General features: G+C 35.5%; 1 protein-coding gene across 2 annotated transcripts in view; it reads right to left on the bottom strand.

Moving 5' to 3' along the window:
• Positions 1 to 27,260, bottom strand: part of TMTC2 (transmembrane O-mannosyltransferase targeting cadherins 2) — a 256,190-nt gene that overhangs the window by 74,752 nt on the left and 154,178 nt on the right. For both annotated transcript variants that reach the window (XM_071799635.1, XM_065856816.2), the window contains exon 4: positions 11,426 to 11,540. In XM_071799635.1, coding sequence (XP_071655736.1) covers positions 11,426 to 11,540 — 115 coding nt within the window. The remainder of the gene's footprint in view (positions 1 to 11,425; positions 11,541 to 27,260) is intronic.

Raw genomic sequence — 27,260 nt, 5'->3', positions numbered from 1 at the left:
ACTGATATTTCAGAGATACAACAACTCTGCATATTACTAACAATTCAGTGCAAAAATTATTTTGTCTGAAGACAGGATTAATTCATAGACATCAGGTGCATCCATATGGCTTTAACAGATGTTAAATGCAATAGTTTTGGCTCCCTTGGAATCCAAGAGATTCATTTACTCATTTGAGAAAGGGGTAGACTCTCGGGCTTTTTAAAGCGGATGGAGTATGGCGGAGATATTTGTAACTAAGGCATTCCTGTTTAGCCTGTTTTCTTGACTTGAAATAAGCAGATATTTTCAAATGTATAATAAAGTTAACTCCTTAACACTTTACATGTATTACCTTAAAAAATTAAACAATTTCACTAGATTATTCACTGTATGGCTAAGCACCTACATCAGTTCAATTTTTTCCCTGTCTTCTTTCTACTCTGAACAAATTCGTAACTGAAGACGTATCACGAACGATATCGAATAGTTCCAGTTCTTAGTTCCATAATCCATGAGCCTTAACTTTTAAGACAAGCATCCACATACCAGTCAGCCACAAATTTATGAGAAATGAGTCGTCTGGATATTGTTGACAATTTTATGCTTAAATGAATGCTCAAAGCTTTACAAGGTTTTAGGAGATGGAAAAAAGCATATGCAAATATATTAAAATCACCAAGATTTAAAAATCCTTAAAAATTATTAATTTTAGCATGTAGACTCAGACCTCACTAACCAGGGGCAGATGTCCCTCTCCATACACCTCAAAGTATCCACGAAAAAAATACATGTAGCCATTTCTTCTAGGTGGGAGGGTTGTCATATCTATTTGTAGCTTCCCTAACCTACAGCAATTTTCTCTTCTTCCTCTATGCTTTATCTGCTGATAGCTATTCAAACTGCAAAGAGGTTGGATTTTTCCATCTCCAGCCTCTAATCAGAGAAGATCGTTTTCCCTCCAAAAATCTCGGGAAAACTTTTTGAACAAAACAAGTAGATTTTTGGGGAAGAAAAGCACAGGGCAGCTAGCTAAAGAAGTAACCACCATCTGTGTCGTTTGCTTCCTATCATTGGGTTAGGACTTAACAGAATGGAGGAATATATATATATATATTTTTTTTCCCCTATAATATCTATCAGCACTATGTGGCCACATGTTCAAAACTGTCTCTCAGTTATCTTTGGATTAGGCAGTAAACGACTTTTAATATTTACAGAACTTACAGTTAGTTGTTACTTGCAGTAATGTGAGCAACAAGGGAATAACATTCAGAATACTTTTTGGCATGGTACCAAGGTTTTTAAGTACTGTCAAGTGTCTTGCAGGTGGCAAGAGTTATGATCATCAGAATAGTAATAACATTTTCTAAATTTTCTAGAACCTGAATATGGTATACTCTAAAAATTTTTATAGAACGTAATTACTCCAAAGAAAATCATTATTATTATTATTATTGTATTTTGATACAGTTTTCTGTTGATAGTAGTAGAATTCAATAAATAAATGAGTTGCACCATCTGACATTTAAATCTCCTTATTTTAAAACAAAACAAAACAAACCCCAAACATTTTTATGCACAATATTGGAACAAATTTGTCAAAGAAATTCCATTATTATTTTAGTTCTGGAATAAATAATTTCACATCTTAAGAGAAGTAGTACAGTAATTAGTCAACTTGAAAAAAATAAATTACTTTGGTAAGTGCATGACATCTGTGCTTTTTGGATTAAAATAACTTTTATTTGTAATTACTACCAAATTAATCTTCTGTGTTCACTACATGCTATAGCACTGGCACACATGATGAATTACTTGATATTCTAGGTTTTTTGGCCTTTTTTACTCCTCTTCTAGAGGACCTTTTTTTTCTTTTAAAAGCTGTTCATTTTACAGACATTCTGCCTCTCAAACACATAAATAGTGTGTGTGTATATATATATATATACACATGTGTAAAATCAAGCTGCTCAGATGCAAGATTGAGTGCTGAATTCCAGCAAACAATTAGTGTCTTATTTATGTTTGTTATGAGGTTTGGTAGAAGAAAAAAAAAAGTAGGATATAATCTGAAAAACCATGAAAAGGCATGAAACTGCCTCCTTTTATCCTTGTGAATTCCATCCTAATTGATCAATGGTTTTCCCTGTGGCTTTCGACAGTATAAAAAATTACTAGATTTACGAGTCTCTAGTTCTAGTTTCAGATTAAACAAAGTCAGGAAAAGGCTTAAAGGAAAATTTAAAAATAATATTTTTAGTTTAATAAAATTAACACTTAGTGAGGTATGCTTCTGAGAGATAAGTGGTTTGGATGTTCACCTGTGAGGAGGTTAATAGATAAAATGCTAAGAGGATGAACATTGCATTAAACTGGCAAAGAACCCCTGAATTTACAATTAATATTATAAGAGTTTTAAGCAGCAAGTCCCAGGGCTGCCTCTGAAGTGACTAAAGCCAATGACCCCATGACCCTCTAAATAGCGATCCTAAAGTGAGACCCTTTTTGCTCTCCTGTATCACGGCAGGATGTGATCAGAATGTCCCTCTGATGGGGACAATACCTGAAAGAGCTGGTTTTGCGAAAACTCAACGATTGTCCGCTGACAATTCTGCAAGGATCCAAAGGCCTAACTCTGCACACTCCGCTGATGAAAACAGATGTCTTGAGTCTCAATGAACTGCTTGTTGAGATTACTGCATTAAAGTAATTCACTAAACAAAGGGAAACTTTAGCAATAGGTTTACCTACACATGTAATATGCGTATACTCACATAACCATGGATTAAAGCACATTACTACATGTATGATTTATAACCCTGTATGCATACATTTTACCCCCACATTTACATGTGTGCATATGTGTATATAATTGGATTTATCTCTTTTGTAAGTATAGCATGACCCTGCCATCATCTAATCTTTAGTTAAGTTACTGATTACAACACATTTCACTGAATTGTATTAAATCACTTCATTAATTACCTGTTGATTAAGAGTTATTAGAAATCTTATATTAAACTTTTGATCTACCTCAATAAATGTCAAGTTGTTGCTAAACCGAAGCAGTGTTACGAATCCATTCCATTACACTGGCTCTGAAAACTGTTCACCATTGTCAAGACAAACACAAAGCAAAGAGATGGGCTCAAGTGAGTAACATCTGAAGTGATCGTGTCCTTCAGTACATGGTTGCAAAGAGGTCACTAGAGCAAATTCTACCAAAAGGGTCTGTTCGGCACTCTGAGTTCTTTCCAAAGAAGCTGAGAGGTTGAACTCAATTACCTTTGCAGTCTGTTAAGTTACATTAAAAACTCTTCAACAAGCTTCAGCTGAAAGTTTCATTATATATTCTTTCTTTCTCTTTCAGAAATAGGTGAAGTATGGGTTATTTTGCCACAGAAATGCTTCCCTTTTCATAGGAGTTGAATTTGGAGTCTCTTTCACTTCAGAACAGAGGTCAAAGCCAGGAGAGGGAAGTTTGTTAAGTCTCCTATGTCTTATTATCACCTGCTTTAGCATTTACTATCTTTCAGCTAGAGAATTTTAATAAAATATACTCAAAATTATAGTCTAAAATCACTAAAAATAAAACTCAAGTGTCTTTATAAAGATACATTAAGGGCAAAATCTGAAATAAAACTTTGTGATTCCAATTCAACTAGACAATTCCAAAATGTCCTTCAAGTAAACTGACCATGGTTGTACAGAAAGAAGTTGTGCTGTCACAAGCTGCAAAATAATGGCTTCATAGTTACTGTAGTAAGCTAAGACTGCAATAAATCATCTGACTAGCTAAAGAATAGAGGAGCATCGACAGAGGCAGATGAAGTTGCACCCACAGGCTGTAACAATGAAAGTCCATGACCTCCTTTAATTTCTTAGCATCTGTTTGTTCAGCCCCATTTTGACAGTCCCAATTCCTTCCTTCCTTCTTTCCTTTGACAACCCACTGCCCTCCAGCTGACTGCTGGAGCTGAAGTCAGAAATTATCACTGGCAGATGGAGTCAGTGCTTCCTTGTCTACTGCCTCTCAAACCTTTTAGACAAAATTAGTTCCTTTCCACTGACCTGGAAAGCAGTAGTAACAGAGTAATGGTGAGTCTGTAGAAAACTGCAAGATTTTGTACATGCATATTTCCATGTTTTCTGTGATTAAAAATGACTACATGTTTAGCCAAAACTTTTCCATTTGACTAGTAATTTTACCTAACTGCACAATCAAAAAGTTTAAAGTTTGTCATGTTTATTCCTATGCTTTATTACATTGAAGATATCTTTAAAAAGTTTGGGGTGCATTTGTAAAGCTTAACAAATATACAGTTCTACCCCGTTTTCTTTTAAAGGAGACTTAATTTTCATCTGCCATTGCCACGGCATAATGAAGTTCCTCCTATAGCCAAGGAGTAGATCTGTTCTAGACATGCCTTTCCCTTTCTTCGGCTACACTTCAAAATGATAACTGCTCTTTGGAGATTACTGGCAGAAAGGAGAACGAGGGGACAGAAAGAATACAAAAGCAGCAATACAGTGCAAAGCACTGAACGTAAGCCAGTGGCAGAGCAGAGCAATTGGCACACGTTGAGTATGTACCTCTCTTTTGTACTTACAGAGACATAAAGCCTTTCTTCTTCCTTACGCAAGGATGAACAAAGGAAAGCACATCCTTGAAATAAGGATGCTTGATACAGAAGAGTAAGCTCAAGTGATAAACTTGGTATTTTTTTTAATAAACCTTCTACAGCTGCTAAGAATACCAAGTCAAATAAGTAAAAAAGCATAAGCCCAACATGATCCCCTTCAAAAAAAAAACAAAACACAGGACCAGTTGCTTAAAGTTTGCAGTTTCAAAATTTTTTCTCTCTCCAGTCCACTTCCCAGATATAAGGCATATTTGAAATAAGGTTATTTGAAATGTACAGCTTCCGTTCAAGTAGTGTTTACTGCAATAACTGGGAAAGTGTAAAGTCTATCAGATGGAGGTGTCAGGGTAGGGGGGGAGGTGAAAGGGAAGTCAATGGCTTCTGGCTTCTTTAGCCTAGTAACACAAATTCTGGGGAAGAATAAAGTTTCACTCTAGAAACACATGAGGATGACATTACTCAGAAAAGCAAAAGCTACTTAAACCGTAGGACAAAAGTAAATGGTTGTAAATTGACCATCAATTAATTTAGGATTAATTAGGAAACAAGTTCTAACTATCACAGTAGCAAGATTCTGGAACAACACTACAACAGGAATTTCTTTGCCTGTATTGCTTCTAGGTAATTTTACAGTGGAGTGTGAATGATTTCTAAAATGCAGGATATGCACCGATTGCTTGCAGCAGTAGCAGACTTCACCCAGTGACTTAGGAAGTGTCTCCTGTTTGTGTAATAGGAAGAAAAAAAGAATGCACATCATATAGACATCATATAGATAGAATTGCTCATTTAAATATGTGCAGGAAAACACTTCCCCCAAATGAGTTCTTTGCAACCATCCTGAATTCTTTAAGCTGCTTTTACCTATCTTGCTTGATCAACAACTTGAAAAATATTACTATTTTCCCTTTGCTTTTCACCTAAAGTCATTGAATACTAATGGCATAAAGCTCTTCACAAGGACTGAAAAGCAGTCACAAAATACAAACAGTCAGTAAACAGTCTACTGTTTTTCTCAAGTTACATATTAATTTCTTCCTGGTGTAGTTCTATTAAAGCCAGCTGGTCTATTGCTGAAGCAAACTCCTCAGTGACTAAAGCTGGCATAAATTGACTAAGTACAATACACAGAACCATAACTGTCATCAAGGTAAACATGTATGTTAGTGAAATATTTATAAAATGTTCAGGCCAGGCACAATATTGAAATAGTTTTATCAAATTTATTTACTGGTTGACAACAGCTAATACAGGGCCTGTTAGCTATTATATTACAATGACTGCACTTCATCCACGCCTGAAGCTACATTTATCCCATTGATTTCAGGTGGGATTATCTACAAAGAGCTGTATTTACATAGATGCTACACTGGAAAACAAAGAAAGAAACAGAAGAAAAGCCTCTTTTGTTTTTCCCACATAGATCTGTCTCTAGCCACAATAAAGGATGTGCTTTGCCTAAGACAACTCTTTCACTGCTGTTAGCAAAACTAGTGGGAAGAAAGACAAGTATGGATGCTACAGCAGCTCTGTACATGAAAACATTAATTCCGGTCTGTAATTAAGGCTTTTTTTTTTTAAGTAATGAAGACATTCAACTACTCAATCACATGAGTGCTAACCTTTTGTAAGAATCTACAACTAGGTTTAATTAACAAGAAAGCCAATCATTAAGGAACAGTACAAACAGGGAACATTCAGTGTTTTCCAATAACATCCTTTTAGCAATATGTAAATGGAACTTAAATCCTACTTTTTTAATCAATAAGAACCTAAACATACCCAGTAGGCATTAGGATAGAATGACCATTCCCTCTGCAGAACTCACTAAGCACAGTCATCCATAACCCTATTACTAAAAAAAAATCAAAACAAATCACTCCCAAAACAATCTCTAGTCTTTCAGATAGTGCAGTCAAAATCCTGTCATGTTCTCTCAGTTCTAGGGAAGAGCTTTCCAAACACAAGAAAAATTGGTTTGCAAATATAGCCCTTTTCTCTGTTACTGAGTCAGTTCAGTTGGGATGACTACCAACTCAGCATTCATAGAATCATAGAATCATTTTGGTTGGAAGAGACCCTCAAGATCATTGAATCCAGCCACTAACCTAACTCTAGCACTAAACCACGTCCCTAAGAAACTCATCTACACCTCTTCTAAACACCAACAGGAACAGTGACTCAACCACTTCCCTGGGCAGCCTGTTCCAATGCTTCACAACCCTTGAAGAAATTTTTCCTAATATCCAACCTGAACCTCCCCTGGCACAACTTGAGGCCATTTCCTCTTGTCCTATCACTTGCTACTTGGGAGAAGAGACCAACACCCTCCATGCTACAGCCTCCTTTCAGGTAGCTATAGAGAGCAATAAGGTCTCCCCTCAGCCTCCTCTTCTCCAGGCTAAACAGCCCCAATTCCCTCAGCCACTTCTTGTACGATTTGTTCCCTAGACCCTTCACCAGCTTTGTTGCCTTCTACTGAGGCATATAATTCAATAGTGAGGCCACTGAATGTACTCAGTTAATATTACTAACAAAAATACCTGCTTCATACAGGCCCTACAAAGAGACCCAGAGCAGAGTTCTGCACTGCAGGACACCACCGATCACCAATGTGATCTTTCTTTGGGTGTTACCTCAAGATTACAGCAAGATTTTATCAAGACAGCTTTGGTTACAGTAAGACACAAATTTCAGCCACTGTCTTTGACAGAGGAAGAACAAGCTGACTAATTCTGAACACGTTTGTAACAATTTGCATTCACAGCTGAGAAAAAAAAGAACAACTCAAGTACTCAGAAGAGGCAACATCCTCTTTGCTTTTTAACTCAACAACCTGCATCATGAAACTTGTGGGCTATCAAGGAAGAGAAACCATAACCTTGACTTGTTTCCTACTACATGAAGTGGTGCGGCAGCTTTGTCTGGGGCAGGTTCAAATACAGTTCAACATGGGTTAGTAGGTTAGGCTGCTGTTAGTGCTTTTTGTCTCTGATATAGCTCAGCAAAGGAGATTTTTATGCCAGCACCCTTAAAAGCCAGAAGCAGAAGGAACACAATTTCAGGTGTTATATAGGTGAAGAACAGACAAGGAAGAAGTTTGCTTATATTGATTTTCTACCCAAGGATGTGGAGTTAAATTTTGCATACAAAACACTTCTGCAATCCCAGACTTCACAAAACTAAAATTTCAGCTGCTATTGAAGACTTTACCTAACAGAAATATATATAAAAAAAATCCACATTTATTGAGATAATGGTCTAAGCTTACCAAAGTAAAGTTTATGGAAATTCATACTTTGAACTTATTAAAAAACAAACAAAAAAAATCAATAAGAAACTTGTACACACAGTCCTGTATCACTAAAAGTAAAATGAGATATTTTGGTGGAGAAGCAAGAGAGTGGCTTTTTGGTAGAAATTTATCCTTTATAGAGAACTGTATACTCTAAAATTACAACATTTAAAGTAATTAGTACCGTTTCAAAGGAATACTCAATATTTATGTGAGAATGAGAACATTCTTAAAATTAACTGAGAAACTCAAGGTAATATAGATTACTGATAGAGATGACAAAAGAATACTCTAAGCAGAGGTAGTCCTAAATACAAGTGAAATAATGTCTGCAAAACTGTCCTTTGACTGATAAGCAATTTTACTTTAGGCACTAATCAGAAGCAATTTGAAACAACACAGAAAAACCCCATGAGCTTCAGGTAACAATCATAAGGCAACAAAGACTGAAAAGCCAAAACAAACTAAAAATAGTTTGGTTTTAATCCACTGAACATTGCTTCGTTTGGAAAAACTACTATTTTTCTACTGCTCTGCCCTTGGTAGTTCACAGTATTAAAATACAGGTATTTATCCGTTTGTGTAAAAAAAAGGCATAGAAAAATATCTCAGTTTATGCTGAATTACTGCCCTATGAAATCTAGCTGAAATCATCAGTGTTACATAGCTTTGAAAAGCTGACTTTGAGATTTATTTGCAAAAATTACCTGCAGTGCAGTCTCAAGATAGCAGAGAAGATTTTCATAGGAAGCCACTTAATATGTTCTTTTTTGAAGTACGAACTATCTTACTAAAGGTATATAGTAATACATTATCCATCTATAGTATAAATCAACAACCAAAATCTTTTCTGCACCAAAATTAATACGAAAATCTAGAATGTTTTTAAAGTTGCCAGGAATTTACCCTCTGAGTTTTTCATGAGAGTTTCAGAAAACAAGTTTCCAAATAAGAATTTGAGTCCTTAGCCTGAGCTCAAGTTTCCTAAATTTCAGGCCACAGATATTATATTCAAGACTGGCTGGGTCACAAGTTATCCTGAGGTATAAACTATGAATAAGTTTCACTTACACTTATTTGGACCTGAGAAAACGTCAACAGAACAAACCCATTTTAACCCATATCTGAAGGACTGATGAACAACAAATCCAGTATGAATGTCTTCAAGAGCCTTTGGGCTTTTGTTTGGTTGGTTTTGTCTGTTTGTTTGTTTTGTGTTTTTTGTTGTGTTTTTTGTTTGTTTGCTTCTTTTTTCTTTTTTCCCGTCACGTTTAAACAAATAAAAATAGTAACTAAAAAAAATCTGCTGGTATCTAAAAGTTTAGGAATTTAAAGTTACAGAATTGTCACATTCAAACACTATGTGAAATGACATGTTCAGAATCAGACAAACCTTAAAATGTAGATTATGTAATTGTGCAACCTAAATTAATGCCATTTCAATTGTCCTAAATGGCAAAAGCAGCTGAAAATCAGAGCCATAAGGCGTAACAGTCAGCAAACAAAAATGTACCACTTAAATGAGCCATTCATCCAATCTTTTAAAATCTCTAGATTTTAATGCCTTAATAACCAACTGCTAAACCAACTTCACATTTTAGTTTCTTGAAAAAGAAGGAAAGAGAGATCATCAAATGCTTCTGTTTATGTAGTTTCTCTCTTTGATTGTTACCCATTAAAAATTGTGAGGTAATCCTTAATCATTTGTTCCTCTATCATATAACACTTTGTTTTGTTATTGCTGTGTGAACACTGGGCTGGATGTACCAATTAATTTGTATCTAATGCTGAGGCATAAGTGCTAAGATAAAATATAATTAAGAGCAAATGAGACTACAATATACTTGGGATATATTATGGTCAAAATACAGTAATTAGAAATGACTGTAAGGGTTCTTTTTTTCCTAAAGATCTACTAAATGACTGTTTCAATTTCAAAGGCCCATAGGGAAAAAAAAAAACAACAGAGAAAGCAAAACTAACTGGCCTCTTGTAAGCACATACAAGATGTATTTTTCCATTACAGTATTTTCTGTAAAAGGCTCTCATGAAACGGTGTGCCACGGATGGGGTTAACTTGCAAAGGAGCTCTTCAGAGTTTATGCTTAAGATAATTGATTCGTATGTGGTCTCATAATACCAAAGCCCACTCCATTCACCACTTAGTTTTCATGTTGGATATGGAAGTACCCAATATAGGGAAAGACTACAAAAGAAAAAAAAAAAAAAAAGATGCAACATTTTTCAATTTCTGTTGAATAACTTATAGTTTTGTGAAGCTCAAAAACTTAAAAAAAAAAAAAAAAAAGGAAAGGAGTCTATCGCATTCAAGATGTAATTTTCATTCCTACATGAATGGTGCATGAGAAATGCAGGACTATCAATCTTGTGATTTTTTTCCCCTACAATCCTCTGCTGGGTTCAGAAGTTATTTTTGAAATGTGAGCAGAAGGAGTTTCTTGTTAAAAACATGCTTTTCACACTCTCTGTTGCCTAACAAAGACAAAAAATTATGGGCATACATATATGTGTGTAATTTTATGCTTGTTAAAAATATACATATTTTGAGACATGAAATTGATTTTGGAACAGAAACTCTACCATTAAATTATTTTGATTTTGCAGTATGTTTACCTGTAAGGCAAATTAATGAAATGGCCAACTTATTCCTTGGTAAATAAGGAAAAGAAAGAAGAAAAAGTCTATTATGGTAACCTTAATTTTCAGATATTATAAATAGCCATTTTAAACTGGACTTATAGGCAGAACATTACCTGATTGTTTATTTATGTAAAGAGGCACGATGGGCAGGGCTTAGCAGGGAACACAAGACACCTATCCCAGAGGATCTGTCCCCTATCCGCAGGGCTGCACGGCACGATCCCGTCTTAGCACAGTCTGTGTTCACGACTTGGTACGTTAATGAGCTGGGAAATCTTTTTTCCCCGCTGTATAATTATTTTGATGCTCACCGTATTTATTCTCTTTCGCGCTTCCAACAGGATGCTAGTAATTAAATTTCCTGGAACCTACGCTGCTCTGAAGGCAGTCCCAGGAGAAAAGCATTTTGGTATTCTAACTTTTCAGACCTCTGGAGCTAACCAAGGGATATTGGCTGCCGCTAGGAAGTGCTTACACCCACTCTGCTCACCAAGTGTTATTCAGACTTAAAAAAGAAGCCTAAATAACACCTCTGTTTTTCAGCTGAGTCAGAAACAGATGGAGTGCTACTGTTGCCAGCTCATCTATCTGTACTTTTTTCAGTGGGGGGATTTTTTTCTTCTCTTAAAGCAAACATGCGTAAGTTCACCTTCTCTATATCCAATACATGAATATACGATAATGTTGACCAAGTAAAGGTCCTGTCTACCCCACAGTTTAAGGAGCACAATTAATGAAACGACTGTTACAAAGCATCATTTCCATTTCCAGCAAGTAAATCAACAGCTTCATTCACAACAGGTTTCACAGACAATCCAAGCCCAGGAAAGCCACACATACTTACAAATTATAAAGCATATCAGCCATGTTGCTGCGGTAGTACAAGGCATTTCTATAGGCGCTTTCAGCTTCAGAAATCTTGCTCTGGCTCTTGAGAACATTTCCAAGGTTACCCCATGCTGTCAAGAGGAGAAAAGAGTATTCAGAAAGAGCTACAAGCCCATTACACACAACAGAGTATTTGAGTATCAGGAAGTTCCTCAGGGAGACAAACCCCACCAAGAAACTATTTTCATGAAAGGGTAGTTGTTATTTTTTTGTTTGTTCTTGTTTTGTTTTGCTCCCTGGACCTCTGCATCTTCCTGTGAGACTCATATTTCATAGAGGTGATTTGCACATATTCTGCATACATGTAGCTTTTAGGTGGGAAAAGGATCTTTAAAAACAAAATATGTCTCTCTGCTTTAGAAACTGTTCTAGTAAAATGATAGTTTTATTTTATATCATCTCTAAATAAAAATCCCCAAAGAGAAATGTGGAACTGTTTTAAGCCTATCTACTCTAAACAGCAAGAAACTTTCCCAGAGCAGACACAGCCCTCACTGAAGTATGAAAACTGATAAATGATGCAGGAACTGAAAGAACAGTTAGGTGAGTAACCAGGATTAAAAGTGTGCAATATGGATATAAACATACTACACAGATCACTAAAACACATTTTCTCTACTTGGAAAACATGTGGTTCCTTTCCATACAATTGTTATGTTATAAAAAGTGCTTTTAAATCCCATCTATAAAGGACTTGAGAAAAAAAATATTTAAGGGTCCACATGTGTTCCCTTTGCAATTTTGCTGAGTGGCACAAAAACCGTACTTACAAAAGAAACTTGAACTAACATTTTATAGAAAATACAGCCCATGTTATTCACAATTTAGGAAGCTAATTTAACTGACATTATAATTATAGTCTATGCGCATACAATGAAAAAAGCACATTATGTTTATAAATACATCAAAGTTGTTTCATAAAATAGTTCGACTTTCACAAGGATTTTTTTTTATGAGCAAGAATAATGGAAAGATGCTGCATGTCCTTTCTACCAAATACACAATACATAGCAAACTATTCTTCCCAGATGCACTAACCATAAACATTAACTCAAGCAGCAGTTAAACTCTTCAGTTACTCAAACCCTTTTTTTTGCAGGATTTTCTATGAATCCTGAGTAATGCAGACTTTCAGTGTAGGTTTAACATAACACTGCTAAATAGGTTAATAATTATTTCAGATACAGGGTTGTTTTTTTTTTTTCTGTTAGAAAGTGCATTACTTTTCAAGCTGCTGTGGTTTGCTACAGAAGCATCCTGCCACAGGGGTGGGAACAGCAGGAAACACAGCATTTTACTATGAGCAGAACAAACTAATCATTGCTGGGAAAAAACTGCTGGAATCCTTTTAGGATTCACAGAAATAATGCCATCCAACTGTGCACAACATATTTTGTAAACACAAAGAAAAAAAACACACCAATACAATACTTCCATGAGAAAAGAAGCTATCATTTCTGTGAGTGACTTCATTTTGGCTTAGTATTTCATAAGATGATAAATAACTCAAGAGTTATTTATCACTAAATTGACAAAAGTCACAAAAACGTTTCCATCATTCTCTAGTTTAATGAAATAAAGCTGCTAAAAATATTCTCAGATTCACTCAATTTTTACACTCTTCACTAGCATATATGCAGATTTCTGAATTTATTTCACCATTACTGCTACTATTCTTTTTTACATATAGAAAACATTTTGGAAGCGGTAAGTAAGGTGACTAGTCAGCTTGTAAGCATTGACACTTGTAAGAAAAACACAGTTGTTTTTTTTAACTAATTTCTGAAAACATACTCTGATGTTGCTTCTGCAGTACATGACCATCCAATTTCCCATAGTTGTATGTTCCACATAATCTGGAGCTACTCTGGTTTTCACTCTGATTTCCCACAGCAGAGCATCACATCAAATCACCACTTGGACTAATGACAATTTCCTGCTCTATAGGTACTTGCAACCAACTACTTTGAAACTCAGTAAATAAAAGAATGCACAGAAGAATGATTCAGTTCATCTTTTTGTCTGTTAGACTGGAAAAAGCCCACTAACACGGGTAAATGTGGTAATGTCTCCTCTAGACTTCGTTTCATGCTGTATGCTCTATTGTTTATCTGAACTAATATAATTTTTATGGCAATACTTTATTTTACATTCTACCAAATAATCTGTGTCAAGTTTTTAATATCAATCAATATTCAATCTGAATTATTTCAGTTGAAATGTATTCCATTTAGACTTTTGTCTAAACTTGTGAAACTGGGAATGATTAATTTTACTTAATGTGATATACTATTAGAAATGATAGTAGCAGAAAGTAGCAAACATAAAGAGTAATAATCTCACAATTTCTCATTAAACGAAACATGAAAACCAAGGTCTTTTCACTTCCCCAGACTATAAAAGTTCACTATAAATCTTCACATATTTTAAAATATAAATTAGTTAGAAAAATGATGTCATTCTGGCTGGAGATGAAGCTACATGGAACATTTCAGAGAATAAATGCTTATTTGTAGAGATCATTTTCACAGCCCTAGAAGTTATGAACAGCTGTTATCTGCAGCAACCTGGTTGTTGGTATTTGAGGGACAGAAAAAGAGGACAGTCTACACAGAAAAGACGCTGTGTCAGCTACTCAAGGAACTTCACTTGTTTGATTTTTTTTGTCTTAAGTAGTGCAACTAACCTTAGGAAAAACAAAGAATTTTGATTAACTACATCTCTGGCATCCAATTTCTTAATCCATATCTCAAGACAAATTTCTCCTGCAAAACGGTGACAAAATTGGTTTAATTATGCACACACTCAGAAATAGAAACAAAGTTATACCTGGCCATGAAGCCACATCCCTATTAAAAAAATACAGTATGACTTCAGCTAAATTTCAACACTCAACTATGTTCCATCTGCATGTGGTGAGAAATTAAAAATTAATATTCTAAAAAGAAAAAGAAACTGGGTCCCTAATTCTGGAATTTAGAATGCATTTTTATAGCACTTAGGTATTTTTCATGTAAAATCTGTAATAAATGAAATTGCAGAAGGGAATATTTAACATTCAGAAGATGCTAAAGTATATATATACACCATGATTTAATCTTTAATTGCATATTCAGTTTTTCCTCTGTTGGGGACCCTATTCAGCAAAAAAGAAAAGCAAGCTTCAAATGAAGCAGCTTTGTAATATTTACTTTTTTGCTTGCTGCTTAATTCCATGTGCACCAACAACAAGACCAAAACAGTCCCAGGTCTTTCAGAAATAATACTCCATCATAACATGGGAACAAAACTAACACTCACATATCTCACACATCTCCAAAACAGTGAACCCATTCAAACTTTACTTAGTTACCTACTTTTCCACAGATCACACTCAATACAAATGAGCATATTAAAAAATAAATTGATTTAATCATCTTGTATCTTAAGCCAATTAGAAACTGAAAAATCTCCTAATTCTTGAGAATTCTTATACTTTTCTTGGGAGGAAAATGGAACTTTTTAAAGGGATTTTCCTGCTGTTGCTTTTAAATAAATAGTAGGAAAACTTACGTAGCACTAAGTAGGAAAATAAACAATTGATCGAGTGTTATACTTCTGGTCATATCAAACCAGAATTTTATTAAACTTTAAAGATGATAATCATGCCAGCGAGATAATCATGGCAGCAAGAGTAGGTCAATTTCTCAAGCATTTAATTGCTTTCAAAATGAATACAACAAATTCCAGCTTCAAAGTTGACAAGATTAATTTCTCAACTATCTTATAGAAACTGAGGATTATGATTTAACAAGCCTAAAAAATACCAGGTTGGCATATTGAGCCCTCTCTAAGCACCTTCATTCTGGAAGACAGCAAGACGAACCACCGTGAAGCAGGAACAAGGTTGTCCAGCCCAGACTGCCTGTATTTAAGCAGCACATCCTACCAAAGAATAGTTGAACTTTCAACTTGCAACTGAATTATGAAAACAAATGAGATATGTGTGCAAATATCTTCATTTAAACAAATCTTTCCATTGAATCAAGGATCATGCTATGGTATTCAGTGAAATGGAAATAACAAAGCAATAAAGTTTAAGAGAAAAGCACTCAGGGGGTGTAAAAGAATGTATATTGATTACTTGATGCAATAGTTTGTTTGGGGGGAAAAAAAAAGTCACAAATCTTTAACACTGGTAACCCAAAGTATTAAGGGAGGATTCTTCTTCCTACCTGTTTCCACTATATAGGCCATGAAAAATGAGATAATAATAAAGTCTATTTGGAAATTCACAAACTATCAACATATTAGTCATCAAAACACCTCTGCCAAATCATGGAGAGGAAAAAAACACAACAGTAATCTCTTATTAAATCACTGAAATACAATACAACACTATAATACAGCAAAAAAAAAGGAAAATGCTGTCTTTCTCAGTATGTTATGCCAGAGGGGAAGTACTGCCTTTTGTAAACCTTACAAGGAGTAAATATACTTGAAGACTGAGGAAATAAAATGTAGGACGCAAAGGTAAAAAAACCTGATACACAACCTTGATAATTCACATCAACAAATTACTGAAGTTTTGTAATACTCTTCTCACCTTAAACTATTAGACTGATTCACAAAACAAAAGGTAAAACACAAATGGATGAATGCATTAAAAAATGTGAAGTAGATCATTGCTTGAGTGAAACAAACTGGTTGAACAAATAGTCAAGTATTTAGGGAACAGCTAAGTCATTTGTTATCAACTTGTCAGTGATTCCAAACAAGCAACTTTACTTCACAGAAAATTGCACATCAAGCCAAGAAAATTTTACATCAAGCCAAGAAGATTTACATCAAGCCAAGAAAATTTCTACAGAGCTTTGCAGATATTTGTGCATTATTTACTATTCTTTAGCTTGTGAAATTAATAACAGCAGTTCCAGGTTGAATTTCCTCTCTTTAGAATCCTTCTCCATTTCTCCTGTCTTGTCGGTGAAAAAGAAGTGAATGCACATCAGTTATCATCTCTATTCTTTCATAACCAGAATTTAGGGATGAAGAGATGCTGGTCCAGGAAAAAAAAAAAAAAAAAAAAGAAAAAAAAGAGCCTTCAATTTTTCAGTTTTTTTTTTAAATTACCATGAGATCTGTTTTTTGGAAATTCTGCAAGAGGTCTGTTGTTCTCTATTATAACAATTGTATTTATGCTCCCATGTAGCAGCCATGAAAAAGATGCTCCTGGGCAACAATTAAGATAAGGGACACTAGCATAAGAAACTCGATATAGTGGGAATTCAGAAACTGAATCCTTGATTTAAAATAAACCACTGGCACAGCAGATCTGATATTTGAACCGATAACCCATTTCAGAGCTGTAACAATTTCTTTAGCAATGTAAATATTTCCATGTAAATATTTCCTCTGTAATTTCCCATTACCTAGGGGGGAGTACGATAAGTAATTGAAAGTAAAAAAAAAACCCAAACAAATTATTTAATGTTCAGCTTCTGTAGAGAAATAGGATTTGCCTTTTTTGTTAATTCTGAGCAGTACTTATCTCTGTCTTCCCTTCTGGAAAGAAAGCCTACCTGCCACATCTGGTGAAGGACAAGAGAGAGAAGCAACTATGACCAAGAAATAACAACCAACTCACTGTAACTTACATAAAACCCCTTAAGGAGCAAAGACGTGTAAATTTTGAAAAATACTCCACAATTCCAAACTACATGAAAAGATAAGAGAAAGTACTTTTGAGTCTAACTCCTAAAGGTCATTTTGTTTGTTGAATAAGAGGCTTTTATCTCATAGGCTTTTGAAGACTATTTTTTATTTCCTCTCCTTCCAAATAAAAGTATAAGAGGAGGGAATGGAAAGACAACTATGGTGATTATCAACACAGTTATCAACATTTCGTAAGTGATTTTACTTTGTGAAAATAATGTTGATTGGTATCAAAACCCTTATCAGGTTGATAAACAGTGCAGATCTTCCATATTCCCCTGTGATTCTGCACCTAAACCATCAGCGCTCTGAACGTCATGAAAAAGTCATTTCTGCTTCCCTGTTTACTTTCCAGACATTAGATTTCAAGACTCATTAAAAATGATTAAGCATGTGGGCCCAAAAGATGTTGTGAAGCTCCAACAGAAGCATCTGTCTCAAAACCTGCTGAAATTCATAGCCATTATCGTTGTTCAAACATTGTTTTGGACGATAACTGAAGGGTGAGAATTCTAATTTTACTTTTCTTAAATACTTTCGTCTGTTTACACTAGTGTCCAAAAGGATTTTCCATTTGCTTCTCTTCCCTTCCAATGTTTACAAGACAATTAAAAGATATGCACATTTTATATAAATCAATTATTCGGTACAGCACACTAAATAATCTCCGTTTTGTCACAGCATCCATATTTGAAATTTGCATTGCAGTTGGTGTGAAGTTTTATGTCTTCTTTGATTACAAACTTGTTGAATAAGAAAATCAGAGAGAAACAGGTTAGAAAAGTATGACAAAATGTAAAACATTACAAGGAGGAAATGGTATTAAATACACTTCCCACTTTGAAATGTTGTGATGTTTTCGAAGAATTTACATCACAGTATTGCTTATTTTCAGTAAGGTTTACTGTTTCTTTTGGTTTGGTTTGTTTGCTTGTTTTTCCTGAATTTAGTTACTTAAGTCATTACAGGTGTAATGGACTCAAAGAACTAAAATAAATTTACAAAAACCTAGGAGTTTTTACTACTTTTTAGGAATAATATCAGAATAACATTCTGATAAAGTGATAAAAATAACATGGAGAAGATGTCTTTGCCCTTGACCACACTGTGCGCATAAAAGGGTGTCAGTTTACATGGGGCTGCCACCATAAAAGTTTGATGAACACTAAATTAACTTCTGAAAGTTAGGAGCATAAAATAAAAACAAAGCCAAAAAGAAACGTCTTCTCCTTTTCTATTAACTTTTATGTGGACTTAATTCCTGGAGCGTGACAATCCAAGCTTTCAGTTTAGGGTACCTTTTTTTTTTTTTCTTTCTTTCTTTCTTTTTACCATCTGTTCTTAACACTTTTTCATTTAGCACTATAAATTACTACTTTACAGCTATCAGTATGAATGTCATGAATTACAAGCATTCACATTGCCACCTTACCCTATGGCAGCATCAGCACAATGCAGGCAGAGTCAAGTGCAGCAGCACGTTGGGAATCCCTCAGCTCCACAGTGAAGGGGAGCAAACAGAATACCGAATATTCTTGGAACTTTCACTAAGTATGTTTTTCTATTAATCCTTTGGACTTAGGCTGTATATTTCTAGATCAGATATTTTATGAACCAAGTTGTTCATTTTACCAGCTATCTGAAGCTGCACGTTAACAGCTAAAGTCATATATGACCCTACATAGAGCACTGGACCACTGCTAAGGTAACAGACTATTCAAAACTTAGTGAATTTCATGAAATAATGCTGACAGCAGAGGATGCCAAAGTAAAAATAAACTTCATGTAGTATGTGGCTCACATAGGGAAAAAAAAAAATCCTTATGTTCAAGTTTATACCTTTAAAACAGATCCACTCCTGTCATAAGACTCAGTTTCCTCCTGCTGAAATTACATGTGCTAAACTGGGAATTAAAAGAGGAATATTCTCTTCCCAGCTCTGTTGCCCGTCTGTTGTTTAGGAGGTGTCACTTCCTGATGCCTTTCTATTCATATTGACATTTGTTACTCATCCATTAACTGAAAGCTTTTTTCTGCCAAGGATTGTATCTCACTTTGGGTGTGCACAGTGTCTACTATAACAATGCAGCCAGACACTAATGGAACATAAATGCATGATAACTTCTGGAGCAATTAAGTAAAGGAAGAAGAGGAAACGTTCTTATATCTCTTTTCTCACACAATGAGGGCCAAAGAAACTAAGCTACTTACAGTTTAAACATTGTGGGAACATTGGTATTTGTGTAGGCATTTTATATTTCGATCTATATTCTTAACTTCTGTTAAAGGGTCATCCTTCCTAAAACACATTTGGGAGCAGAAAAAGTTTCTCTTTGGTTAAGTAAAAATATATAAATAAAAGCTGTAAAATCTGATATTCCTTTGAGTCTTTTGAGGACTTGTGAGTTGGTCTACTTCATGAGAAATAAGTTTAAACATTGACCGACGTAAAAAGGCTGAGTTTTGCAACAGTGGTCCGCAAGTTTCCAATATTCAAATATTCCAAATTACCTTTGCCGGATAAAGGTAATGCATGAAGAAAGAGCACAGAACTAGTTACATCATTCACATTTGAAAAGTTATAACCATAGCTACAAAGAACAACGGCTCTCCCTCCTTGTCGAAAGGTTAGATTCATCAGCAGCTTATTGCTTTTTCTTTTCAAGGGCACCACTCGATAAAGCAGAGTGGTGCTCCAGTCTTTAGCATTCCCATTTCATCAGGCAATCACTTTGTTCTAGAGGGGGAAAGAGTTTCATGAACGGAGGCATGATAGCTCTTCCCAATAACAATTCTAAAAGTTCAGTTGCACACTAAAAAAAAAAAGGCAACAAAGGGAGCTCAACATTTTAAATAGTTCTTCTAAAATACAGACCCACTATCTCTCACAAAGATATTCAGAAGATAAATTAGATAATGTTTGTTAAGTGGTTTGAGAACAGAAAAGTTAATGTAAATGCTAAAGTTTACGACTTTGAAAGTTGAACAGTTTTCGTATTAAAGTTCTGCTAAGAGAATATTATGGTTTGTACAAGGTATTTCTTTTTTTCCTATTATTCAAAGAAATAATGAATTTTTCAAAATGTCATTTATTTATTCAACCATTTGCAATAATTTTCCTCCAAAAACTTCACTTGTTGACAGACACATTTTGATCAAGTTACTGCATCTTGCTTACTCAACAGCTAAAGGGCCCTGTTTCTTGTTCCTTAAAGGGAAAAATGGTTTCTATATACCCATAATTTATGAGTTTAATCTACTTAATACATTGATTTTTATTTTTTTTTATATCAGTGGGCATGTGGTAATGTTGAGATAGACTGTATTAGAGATTTACCACCTCCTAACTTTTACACATTATTCTTCTTTTTATTAAGAGTGTTATTTATATCATTCGTTCAACACTTCATTTGTTGATCAATTCCAGGGCTTTTGGAATGACAGCAGGTGAAAGAAAAACACACTTGAAAACTACGCAGAGCACTGAAATCTATCCAAGACCACGTCAGCATGGGTACTGAACCAGCTGGCTTTTGCCAGGCAGTGCTTCAGTTTTGTTTCTTAGTTTTGAAATCCTGACGCAAACGGGTATGAATGCATGACACTTTGTGGCATGTTCAGCATCACTGCCTGATACACCCGCTTCACTTGCTAAGTTACAGAAAATTGACTTTTCCTCCTTGAATGATAGTACAGTGGCTCTGTCAGCTCAATGAACATGGGAGATAATACTGAGCAGCTGGTAAAATGTTCTTAGGCTTCACCATTTACTCTGTTTAGTCTAGAGCATGGATTCCTTAGTCTGCCAAGGACATACTTGGAGATTTTGCTAATCCAATTAGCTTTAGTGAACCTAATCTCACGTGTGTGAAGGCTCCACAATCTGGCTGAACAGTAAACATCTCATTAACAGAGTCTTTAGCGAGCACCCGGAATAAAGCAAGCCATCAAAGAAAAATGATAGGTGTACTCACACACTCTACTTCTGCTAGACACTGTGATCCACTACACACGATGGACCACTGTATGAAGAAATTCTTGTTGATAACCTTAACTGGAGGTGCCACAGCATCAAACAACCCTTCCTTATTGTTTCTAGTTATGTATCAACAACAAAGAATCTTTTCAGGGTAGCATTATAGAAAATCTCAGCAGCATAGACCTCAGTCAACAGACAAGTTCAGAAACATGCTTCCCAAACACCGATCTCTCAGATGGAGGTACCAGCTCATATGTCCCAAGAGCTGCCCCAGTGCAGCCAGTGTGCTACATGGACAGTCCTTCCACTTGTCCCATAAGGGACAGTCAATACCCCAGACAATGCTGTCCTGTAAACCACATTCAGCCCACAAAGCCACTGCTCACACTCCAGAACCTCAAAAAAGATTCAAACCAACCTCACTGCAACTTCGTAGGTATTCTTTATCAATGAATAAACACAATACCACAAACACGTTGTTCTGGATATGTCCTCTCATTTCCCAGTCTTTATAAAATTCAGTTCTGTTTAACGTTGCAACTCTGATGAGCATATTCTGATTAAGCTAAAACTACTGCAAGAACATGGACTTTTTGACAATACAATATTTTTCTTTTTTCCAAGGTGTGCCAGCACACCTCAACACATCAGGAAATAGGTTTTCAACTGACAAAAAGGTAATCATGAAATACTGATAAACATAGATTACATGTCATTGCAAAGGAAATTCCGTTGCCAAAGGCAGTAAGTGCCAGAGGTCACTTCAGGGCAATAACTCATGACACAGTGACTCTGGTGGAATTAACATTTTAAGGAATTCCTGCAGCCAGCACTCTCCAGTCCATTTGTTCTGCCACCCTGTCCCTCATATTAAAATGATTTTTGTCAAGGGTACGGTATGAACCAGATGAATAAACTGAACCAGGTTAGGAAAAAAAAAAAAAAAGAGAGAGAGAGAAAGAGAAAAGGCAGATCATAATTACTTTTATCATCTAATCTAGTCACTGGTTTGATTCACAGCAGAGCCTGATCACACCTTTGTTTGCTCAGCCTCTCCTGCACTGCAAGTGTATGAACACCATAAGCCATTGTTGCCATAAAGTTCATCATGAAACTTCACAAGCGTCAGGAACCAAGCTGTGAACCAGCACTGACCCAAAACTCTCACAAGTAATTGCACTTTGTAGAGGTGATGGGTTCAAATCATTTGAGAAAGTGTGAGGAGGTCAGAGCAACAGAAAAATACAAGTGGCACAGGAGAGCTCTGAGCACCTCAGGCACCTCAGGATTAACCCTGAGTAACTCTTCAGAGTATCCAAACTGACTCAGGCAAGGAGGTGACCACGTAGTAAATCTGTCAAATTATATAACTTTTGAAACAGCAGGCATTGTTCTAAAAAAAGAATTATTGATGATCTATTTCAAAACTACCACTTAGGTCCTGAGGGGTAAACTGGTCCCTACAGTAAACCAGACTCCTACAGAAATGGAAGGGTGCACTTAACTGGACAAAATGACAGCCCTGGCCCTCAGAACTAAAAGTAGATGGATCATGTTGGCTTCTTTCCAGGAAAGGGGAACAGACAGGACAGTGCCCTGGAAATGTGCCAGAAGAGCCACAGGACTGGCGGGGGGCGGAAATCAGTGCTAGGGATTGTAAAAGCAAAAAAACCATCACAGGGCTCAAATGACATAGGTCACACTTGGAAAAGACAAATTAGTGCGTATCTATGGAGCGGTCTTTCTATGACGCTTTAAGTTGTATGGTTTTGTTTGTTTTGTTATAAATCACTTATAAAGGCAAGACAGAGCCTGTAAAGCTCTGTCAGCCAGTGCACAGCCACATTGATATGGAAATATAGGTGGCAGGGAAAAAGGTGGGTCAGTAAATTAATTTATCCATCTGTTGCCAGCAGTGAAACTGAAGGCACTAAAATTATGAACTAGCATCTTTAATAGTTCATATTCCAAAGTTCAGTTTGCTAGAGCATCCAAGAAAAGAGAAGGAAATGATACTGAGATCTCAGTCTTACTATTTTGTGCTCTTTTCTGTCATTTGAAACAAAACTATGTGCAAACCATTTGCACACACTATAACTGCATCAGCCATCATTTAGTTTTTTTCATGTGTGAGGCTTTGGCAATGATGACAGTCCAAGCTTGAGTGTCAATAAAACTCCGTGTTACAAAGAAGGGAATAGGAAATCTTAACAAAGTATTTTGTATTTATCTATCTACACTGGGATTTTACACTGCCAGAGGAGGTATAAAGAGGCATGTGTATAAATTACTGTCCTGTCCACATTAAAGGTTAGTTTCTCTACCAGATTTATGTAACAGGACCTCAGGGTGTACTGGTATGGCATCTGTTACAGGTAGGAAAATGAAGACATGTAACCCATGGTGAAAATCGGTATGTAAAGAAAAATTTGTCACAGTTGACATATTTAGAAAAAAAGTAAATTAATGAAACAATTGGATGACTATCTAATGTATTTAAAGAAACATGCTCAGCTTGAGAACCAATCTGGATAATCTTGTTTTCCTCTAATTAATAGTAACTCTTTCCACCCAAAAAAATCAGGCTAGTTCCATAGAACACAGTAATGTGGACCAAAGGCCTGACCTTTAATCAAATTGGAAAATAAAATCTAACATTTTTTGGCAAAGAAAATACTGAACTTAATCCATTTCACTTGACAAGCTACAAAAACAAACAAAAACCAAAAAAGACATCTTGCCAAAGCTAATTCCTCCTTGACCAGGGGTGGGGTTTTTTTACACTGTAGTCTTCACCACAGATGAGTTTGTTGAATGATTTTGCAGAGCACCTCAGGGAACACAAGGGAAGAAATAAGAGTCTGATGAGTCCATGTCTCAAAACAGAGAAACAGAGTCCGTCTCTCAAAATTGTTTATTTCTTTAAATCCTTAATATATGCAAAGGGGGGGAAAAAGTCTAGCTGGTAGTTAACAGATTCTCTTCCTATTTCCCTGTTATTTGGGATTCACTAATTAGGGATGCTGCTGGACTCCAATCAACGGAAAAAAAAAAATAGTATCCTTGTTTCCAGTCCTCTACATACAAGGAAAGAATATTTGGCTTCCTGGCATCTTGCTAAAGGAGAAGCAGATATCCCAGAGTGACTCAGGTTTCAAAGGAAAGTACAGCACTACTGAAGAACTGAGAGAGGGAACACTGTCACCAGAGAATAAGTTGAGACTTTGAACTGAAGTGTAAACCACTTTCCTTCAGCTCTCTGACATACTTAGCATAACCAGATTGTTCTGCTGAAGCTGGGCTGCCTGTGGGATCCTCAAATGCTGTAGATAACTATGGCTGTTTCACAAACAACTAAATAATGGCCTTTCCTTCTACACTTTCTAATTATCCAGGGCAGCAGTACCACCCATTTAGAGAGCCCTACACTATTTTCAGAGTGCAGCCTTTTTATTTAGCTTTCAAGCAATTCTATGCATTTCACTTACTATCTGAGCTTTCTCTTCTAAAGCTGTTAGAAGTGGCAGATAGAACAACTATTTCCTATCTATTTCAAGAACTCTGAAGCAAAATGTACAACATTTATTCTTCAAATTCTGCCATTCTTATTATGAACTAAGACACTAAATTTATCACTGTATATCCTACATAATGCATATATGGTAATAACAGACTAATAAACAGTAATATGATCCAATGTCTAATGAAAATAGGTAGTATGAGTTCCATTCCACAGGGAAAAATTAAGATTAAAGTGGTTTGTTCAAAGGCTATAGAAGAGCTCATTAATAAACCTGAAACAAAATCATAAATACCTAATTCCAGACGCTACACTCATATCACTGATATTTCCTAATAGTGATACTATGCAAAACTTTTATGCATAATCATTAGCAGGTTCTATATTTTAAAAATCTGATGGTTTATGGCCATCAGTGCGCTGAAATTGCTTTCTCTCCTAAGCTTTGCTTTTCAAAACCAGCATTTTCCATTCACTGCAATATTATTGGAGTCAGGCATTCATCATTTTTAGAGTGATTTCATTATTATTGAGGTGAAATGAACCAAAAGAGCAAGAAATAATTACTCTGCAGAGTGACATTTTGGGATACTGGCCCAAAGATGAGTTTTAATGCCAAGTTGCTTATAAAAAAAAAAATGAATACATGCAGCAAAACATTGAAATACAATCCCAAATGCTCAAAGTATTTTTAAATGCCCAATGTGGTATTTTTTAAAAAATGTACTACTCTGTTTAGGAGGCATAAGAAAAGTGTAGTGAACAACTAGCTGGTACCAGAGCAATAGCTATGGAAAACAAAAGTCCAAACCTATTACAAGAGAACCCATCTCCTTGTCAGCAAAATGTAAGCTCTTAATTATATTTGAAGAATACCATATCTTAAAATATTTCTTTTCCTCCAGTCATCACTAGTGATGCAAAAATACTAATAATCATGGAAAATACTGGCTTATTGCATCCTTTTTGAGGGAAACATGACTTCTTTACCTGGTTTACTACAAGGAATTATAACTACTTTTCCTCACTGCGCTATTAGTTGATATTTTCATTGTCTGCTGAAGAAGGGACCTCTTACTGACAGCTATTGTTAGCAAGAAGTCATTTTCTAAGAGTAAATAAGGATAACAGCAGCAAGCTGTCCAATCACATGGGAACAGTTTCTAGTATTTATTTCTACCCAAGTGTACAGAACTAGAGCACATGATCTCTACAATGACAGGCATGGATTATTATTTTTTTTTTAATCAGAGAAGCAACTCTTGGGTAAGAACAAATTTGGATGCCTTTCTAATGATAACAAATTTATGGAAATGGAACAAAACTAACTCACTTTTTTTTTTTTTGCTCCTACACTAATGCTTGAAACAGTTTGTAGAGCAGATACTTTTGCTTGCTGTATTAGTAATGGTAAAATAAAGAGGAAATTAACACTAAAAACTATTCAACATGGAACACAAAATGAAATTTCGTGTTTAAAAAAAATACTAAAAACAAAGAGTATATTTTTTGCAGTTCAGATCAAAAAGGCAAGTATTATGCTACGTAGATAACATTAAATTCTAAACTCAGCTTTAAAGTTTCCTTCAATTTAATTTAGCAGATGGTATTAGCAAACTAAACAGTAAACTAATTATATAAAATGACATTAAAACTATAAATGAAACAAAAATGCAATTGCCACTTTTTTATGACTGCTCAGATGAGCATACAGCTACTCTATACATTGTTGTTCAACTAATATGCTTCACAATCAACTAAGACGCTTCATATTCTTATCTCAACATTCACATATCCATACAGCAAGCAGTCCTTACCAACCTTATGCTAAACTGATGACAAGAGGGAGGGAAAGAAAAAAAAAAAAAAAAAGATAAATCCAGGGAGTAAAACTGATCAAGGCTGAATGCTATGCCAAAAACACCAAAAAAAAAAGCAAAGGAAGTTCTTCAAATCTTCTACAGGCACAAATATAGCAGAATGAGGCAGAAAAAAAAAAAAATAGGATGGGGAAAAAGAACATTGTAGTCCAGAAGAGTATTTCAGTATTAAAATATCTTCTGAAAACATGAAGCAGAGTTGAATGATTCACACTCATAAGAACTGGGAGTAGGAGGAAGCGTGGAAAGATAGAAGGAAAGTGGCTCTCTATATTCTCATGGAGCAATTTCTATATTCTTCTCTGTCAACACCATGTCTTGGTCTTCTTGTTCCTCACTGAGAACAACAGGGTAATTGATGTAAGAAGCAAGATGATCAGAACAGGAACTCATAGTAGTAAAAGGTGTAAGAACTATAAGACATAATATTAGTTTTAAACCATGGATGATCTGAATGATCTTGATTGAACAAGGACAAACATCTGAGGCACATACAGAACTAGTTTTGAAGCCAGAAGCTCTAATGCCAAATTAAACCACCACTATGTGCAAGACAGGACTTATCAGACTGGGTACAGCACCACAATAACGTGGTAATATTGCATTTGGAAGCAGCCTAGTATCCGTTTCTTGCTTTACATTCCATTGCAAAAAGAGGTCACATATATGAATTTAGCAAGACTTGAATCCATGGCTAAAGCAGGTCAACTAGTTCCAA

The sequence above is a fragment of the Patagioenas fasciata genome, chromosome 1 (genome assembly GCF_037038585.1).
Source record: "Patagioenas fasciata isolate bPatFas1 chromosome 1, bPatFas1.hap1, whole genome shotgun sequence".
NCBI classification, from domain to species: domain Eukaryota; kingdom Metazoa; phylum Chordata; class Aves; order Columbiformes; family Columbidae; genus Patagioenas; species Patagioenas fasciata.
The sequence above is the reverse complement of the archived record's forward strand: the minus strand, read 5'-3'. Positions and strand labels throughout refer to the sequence as shown.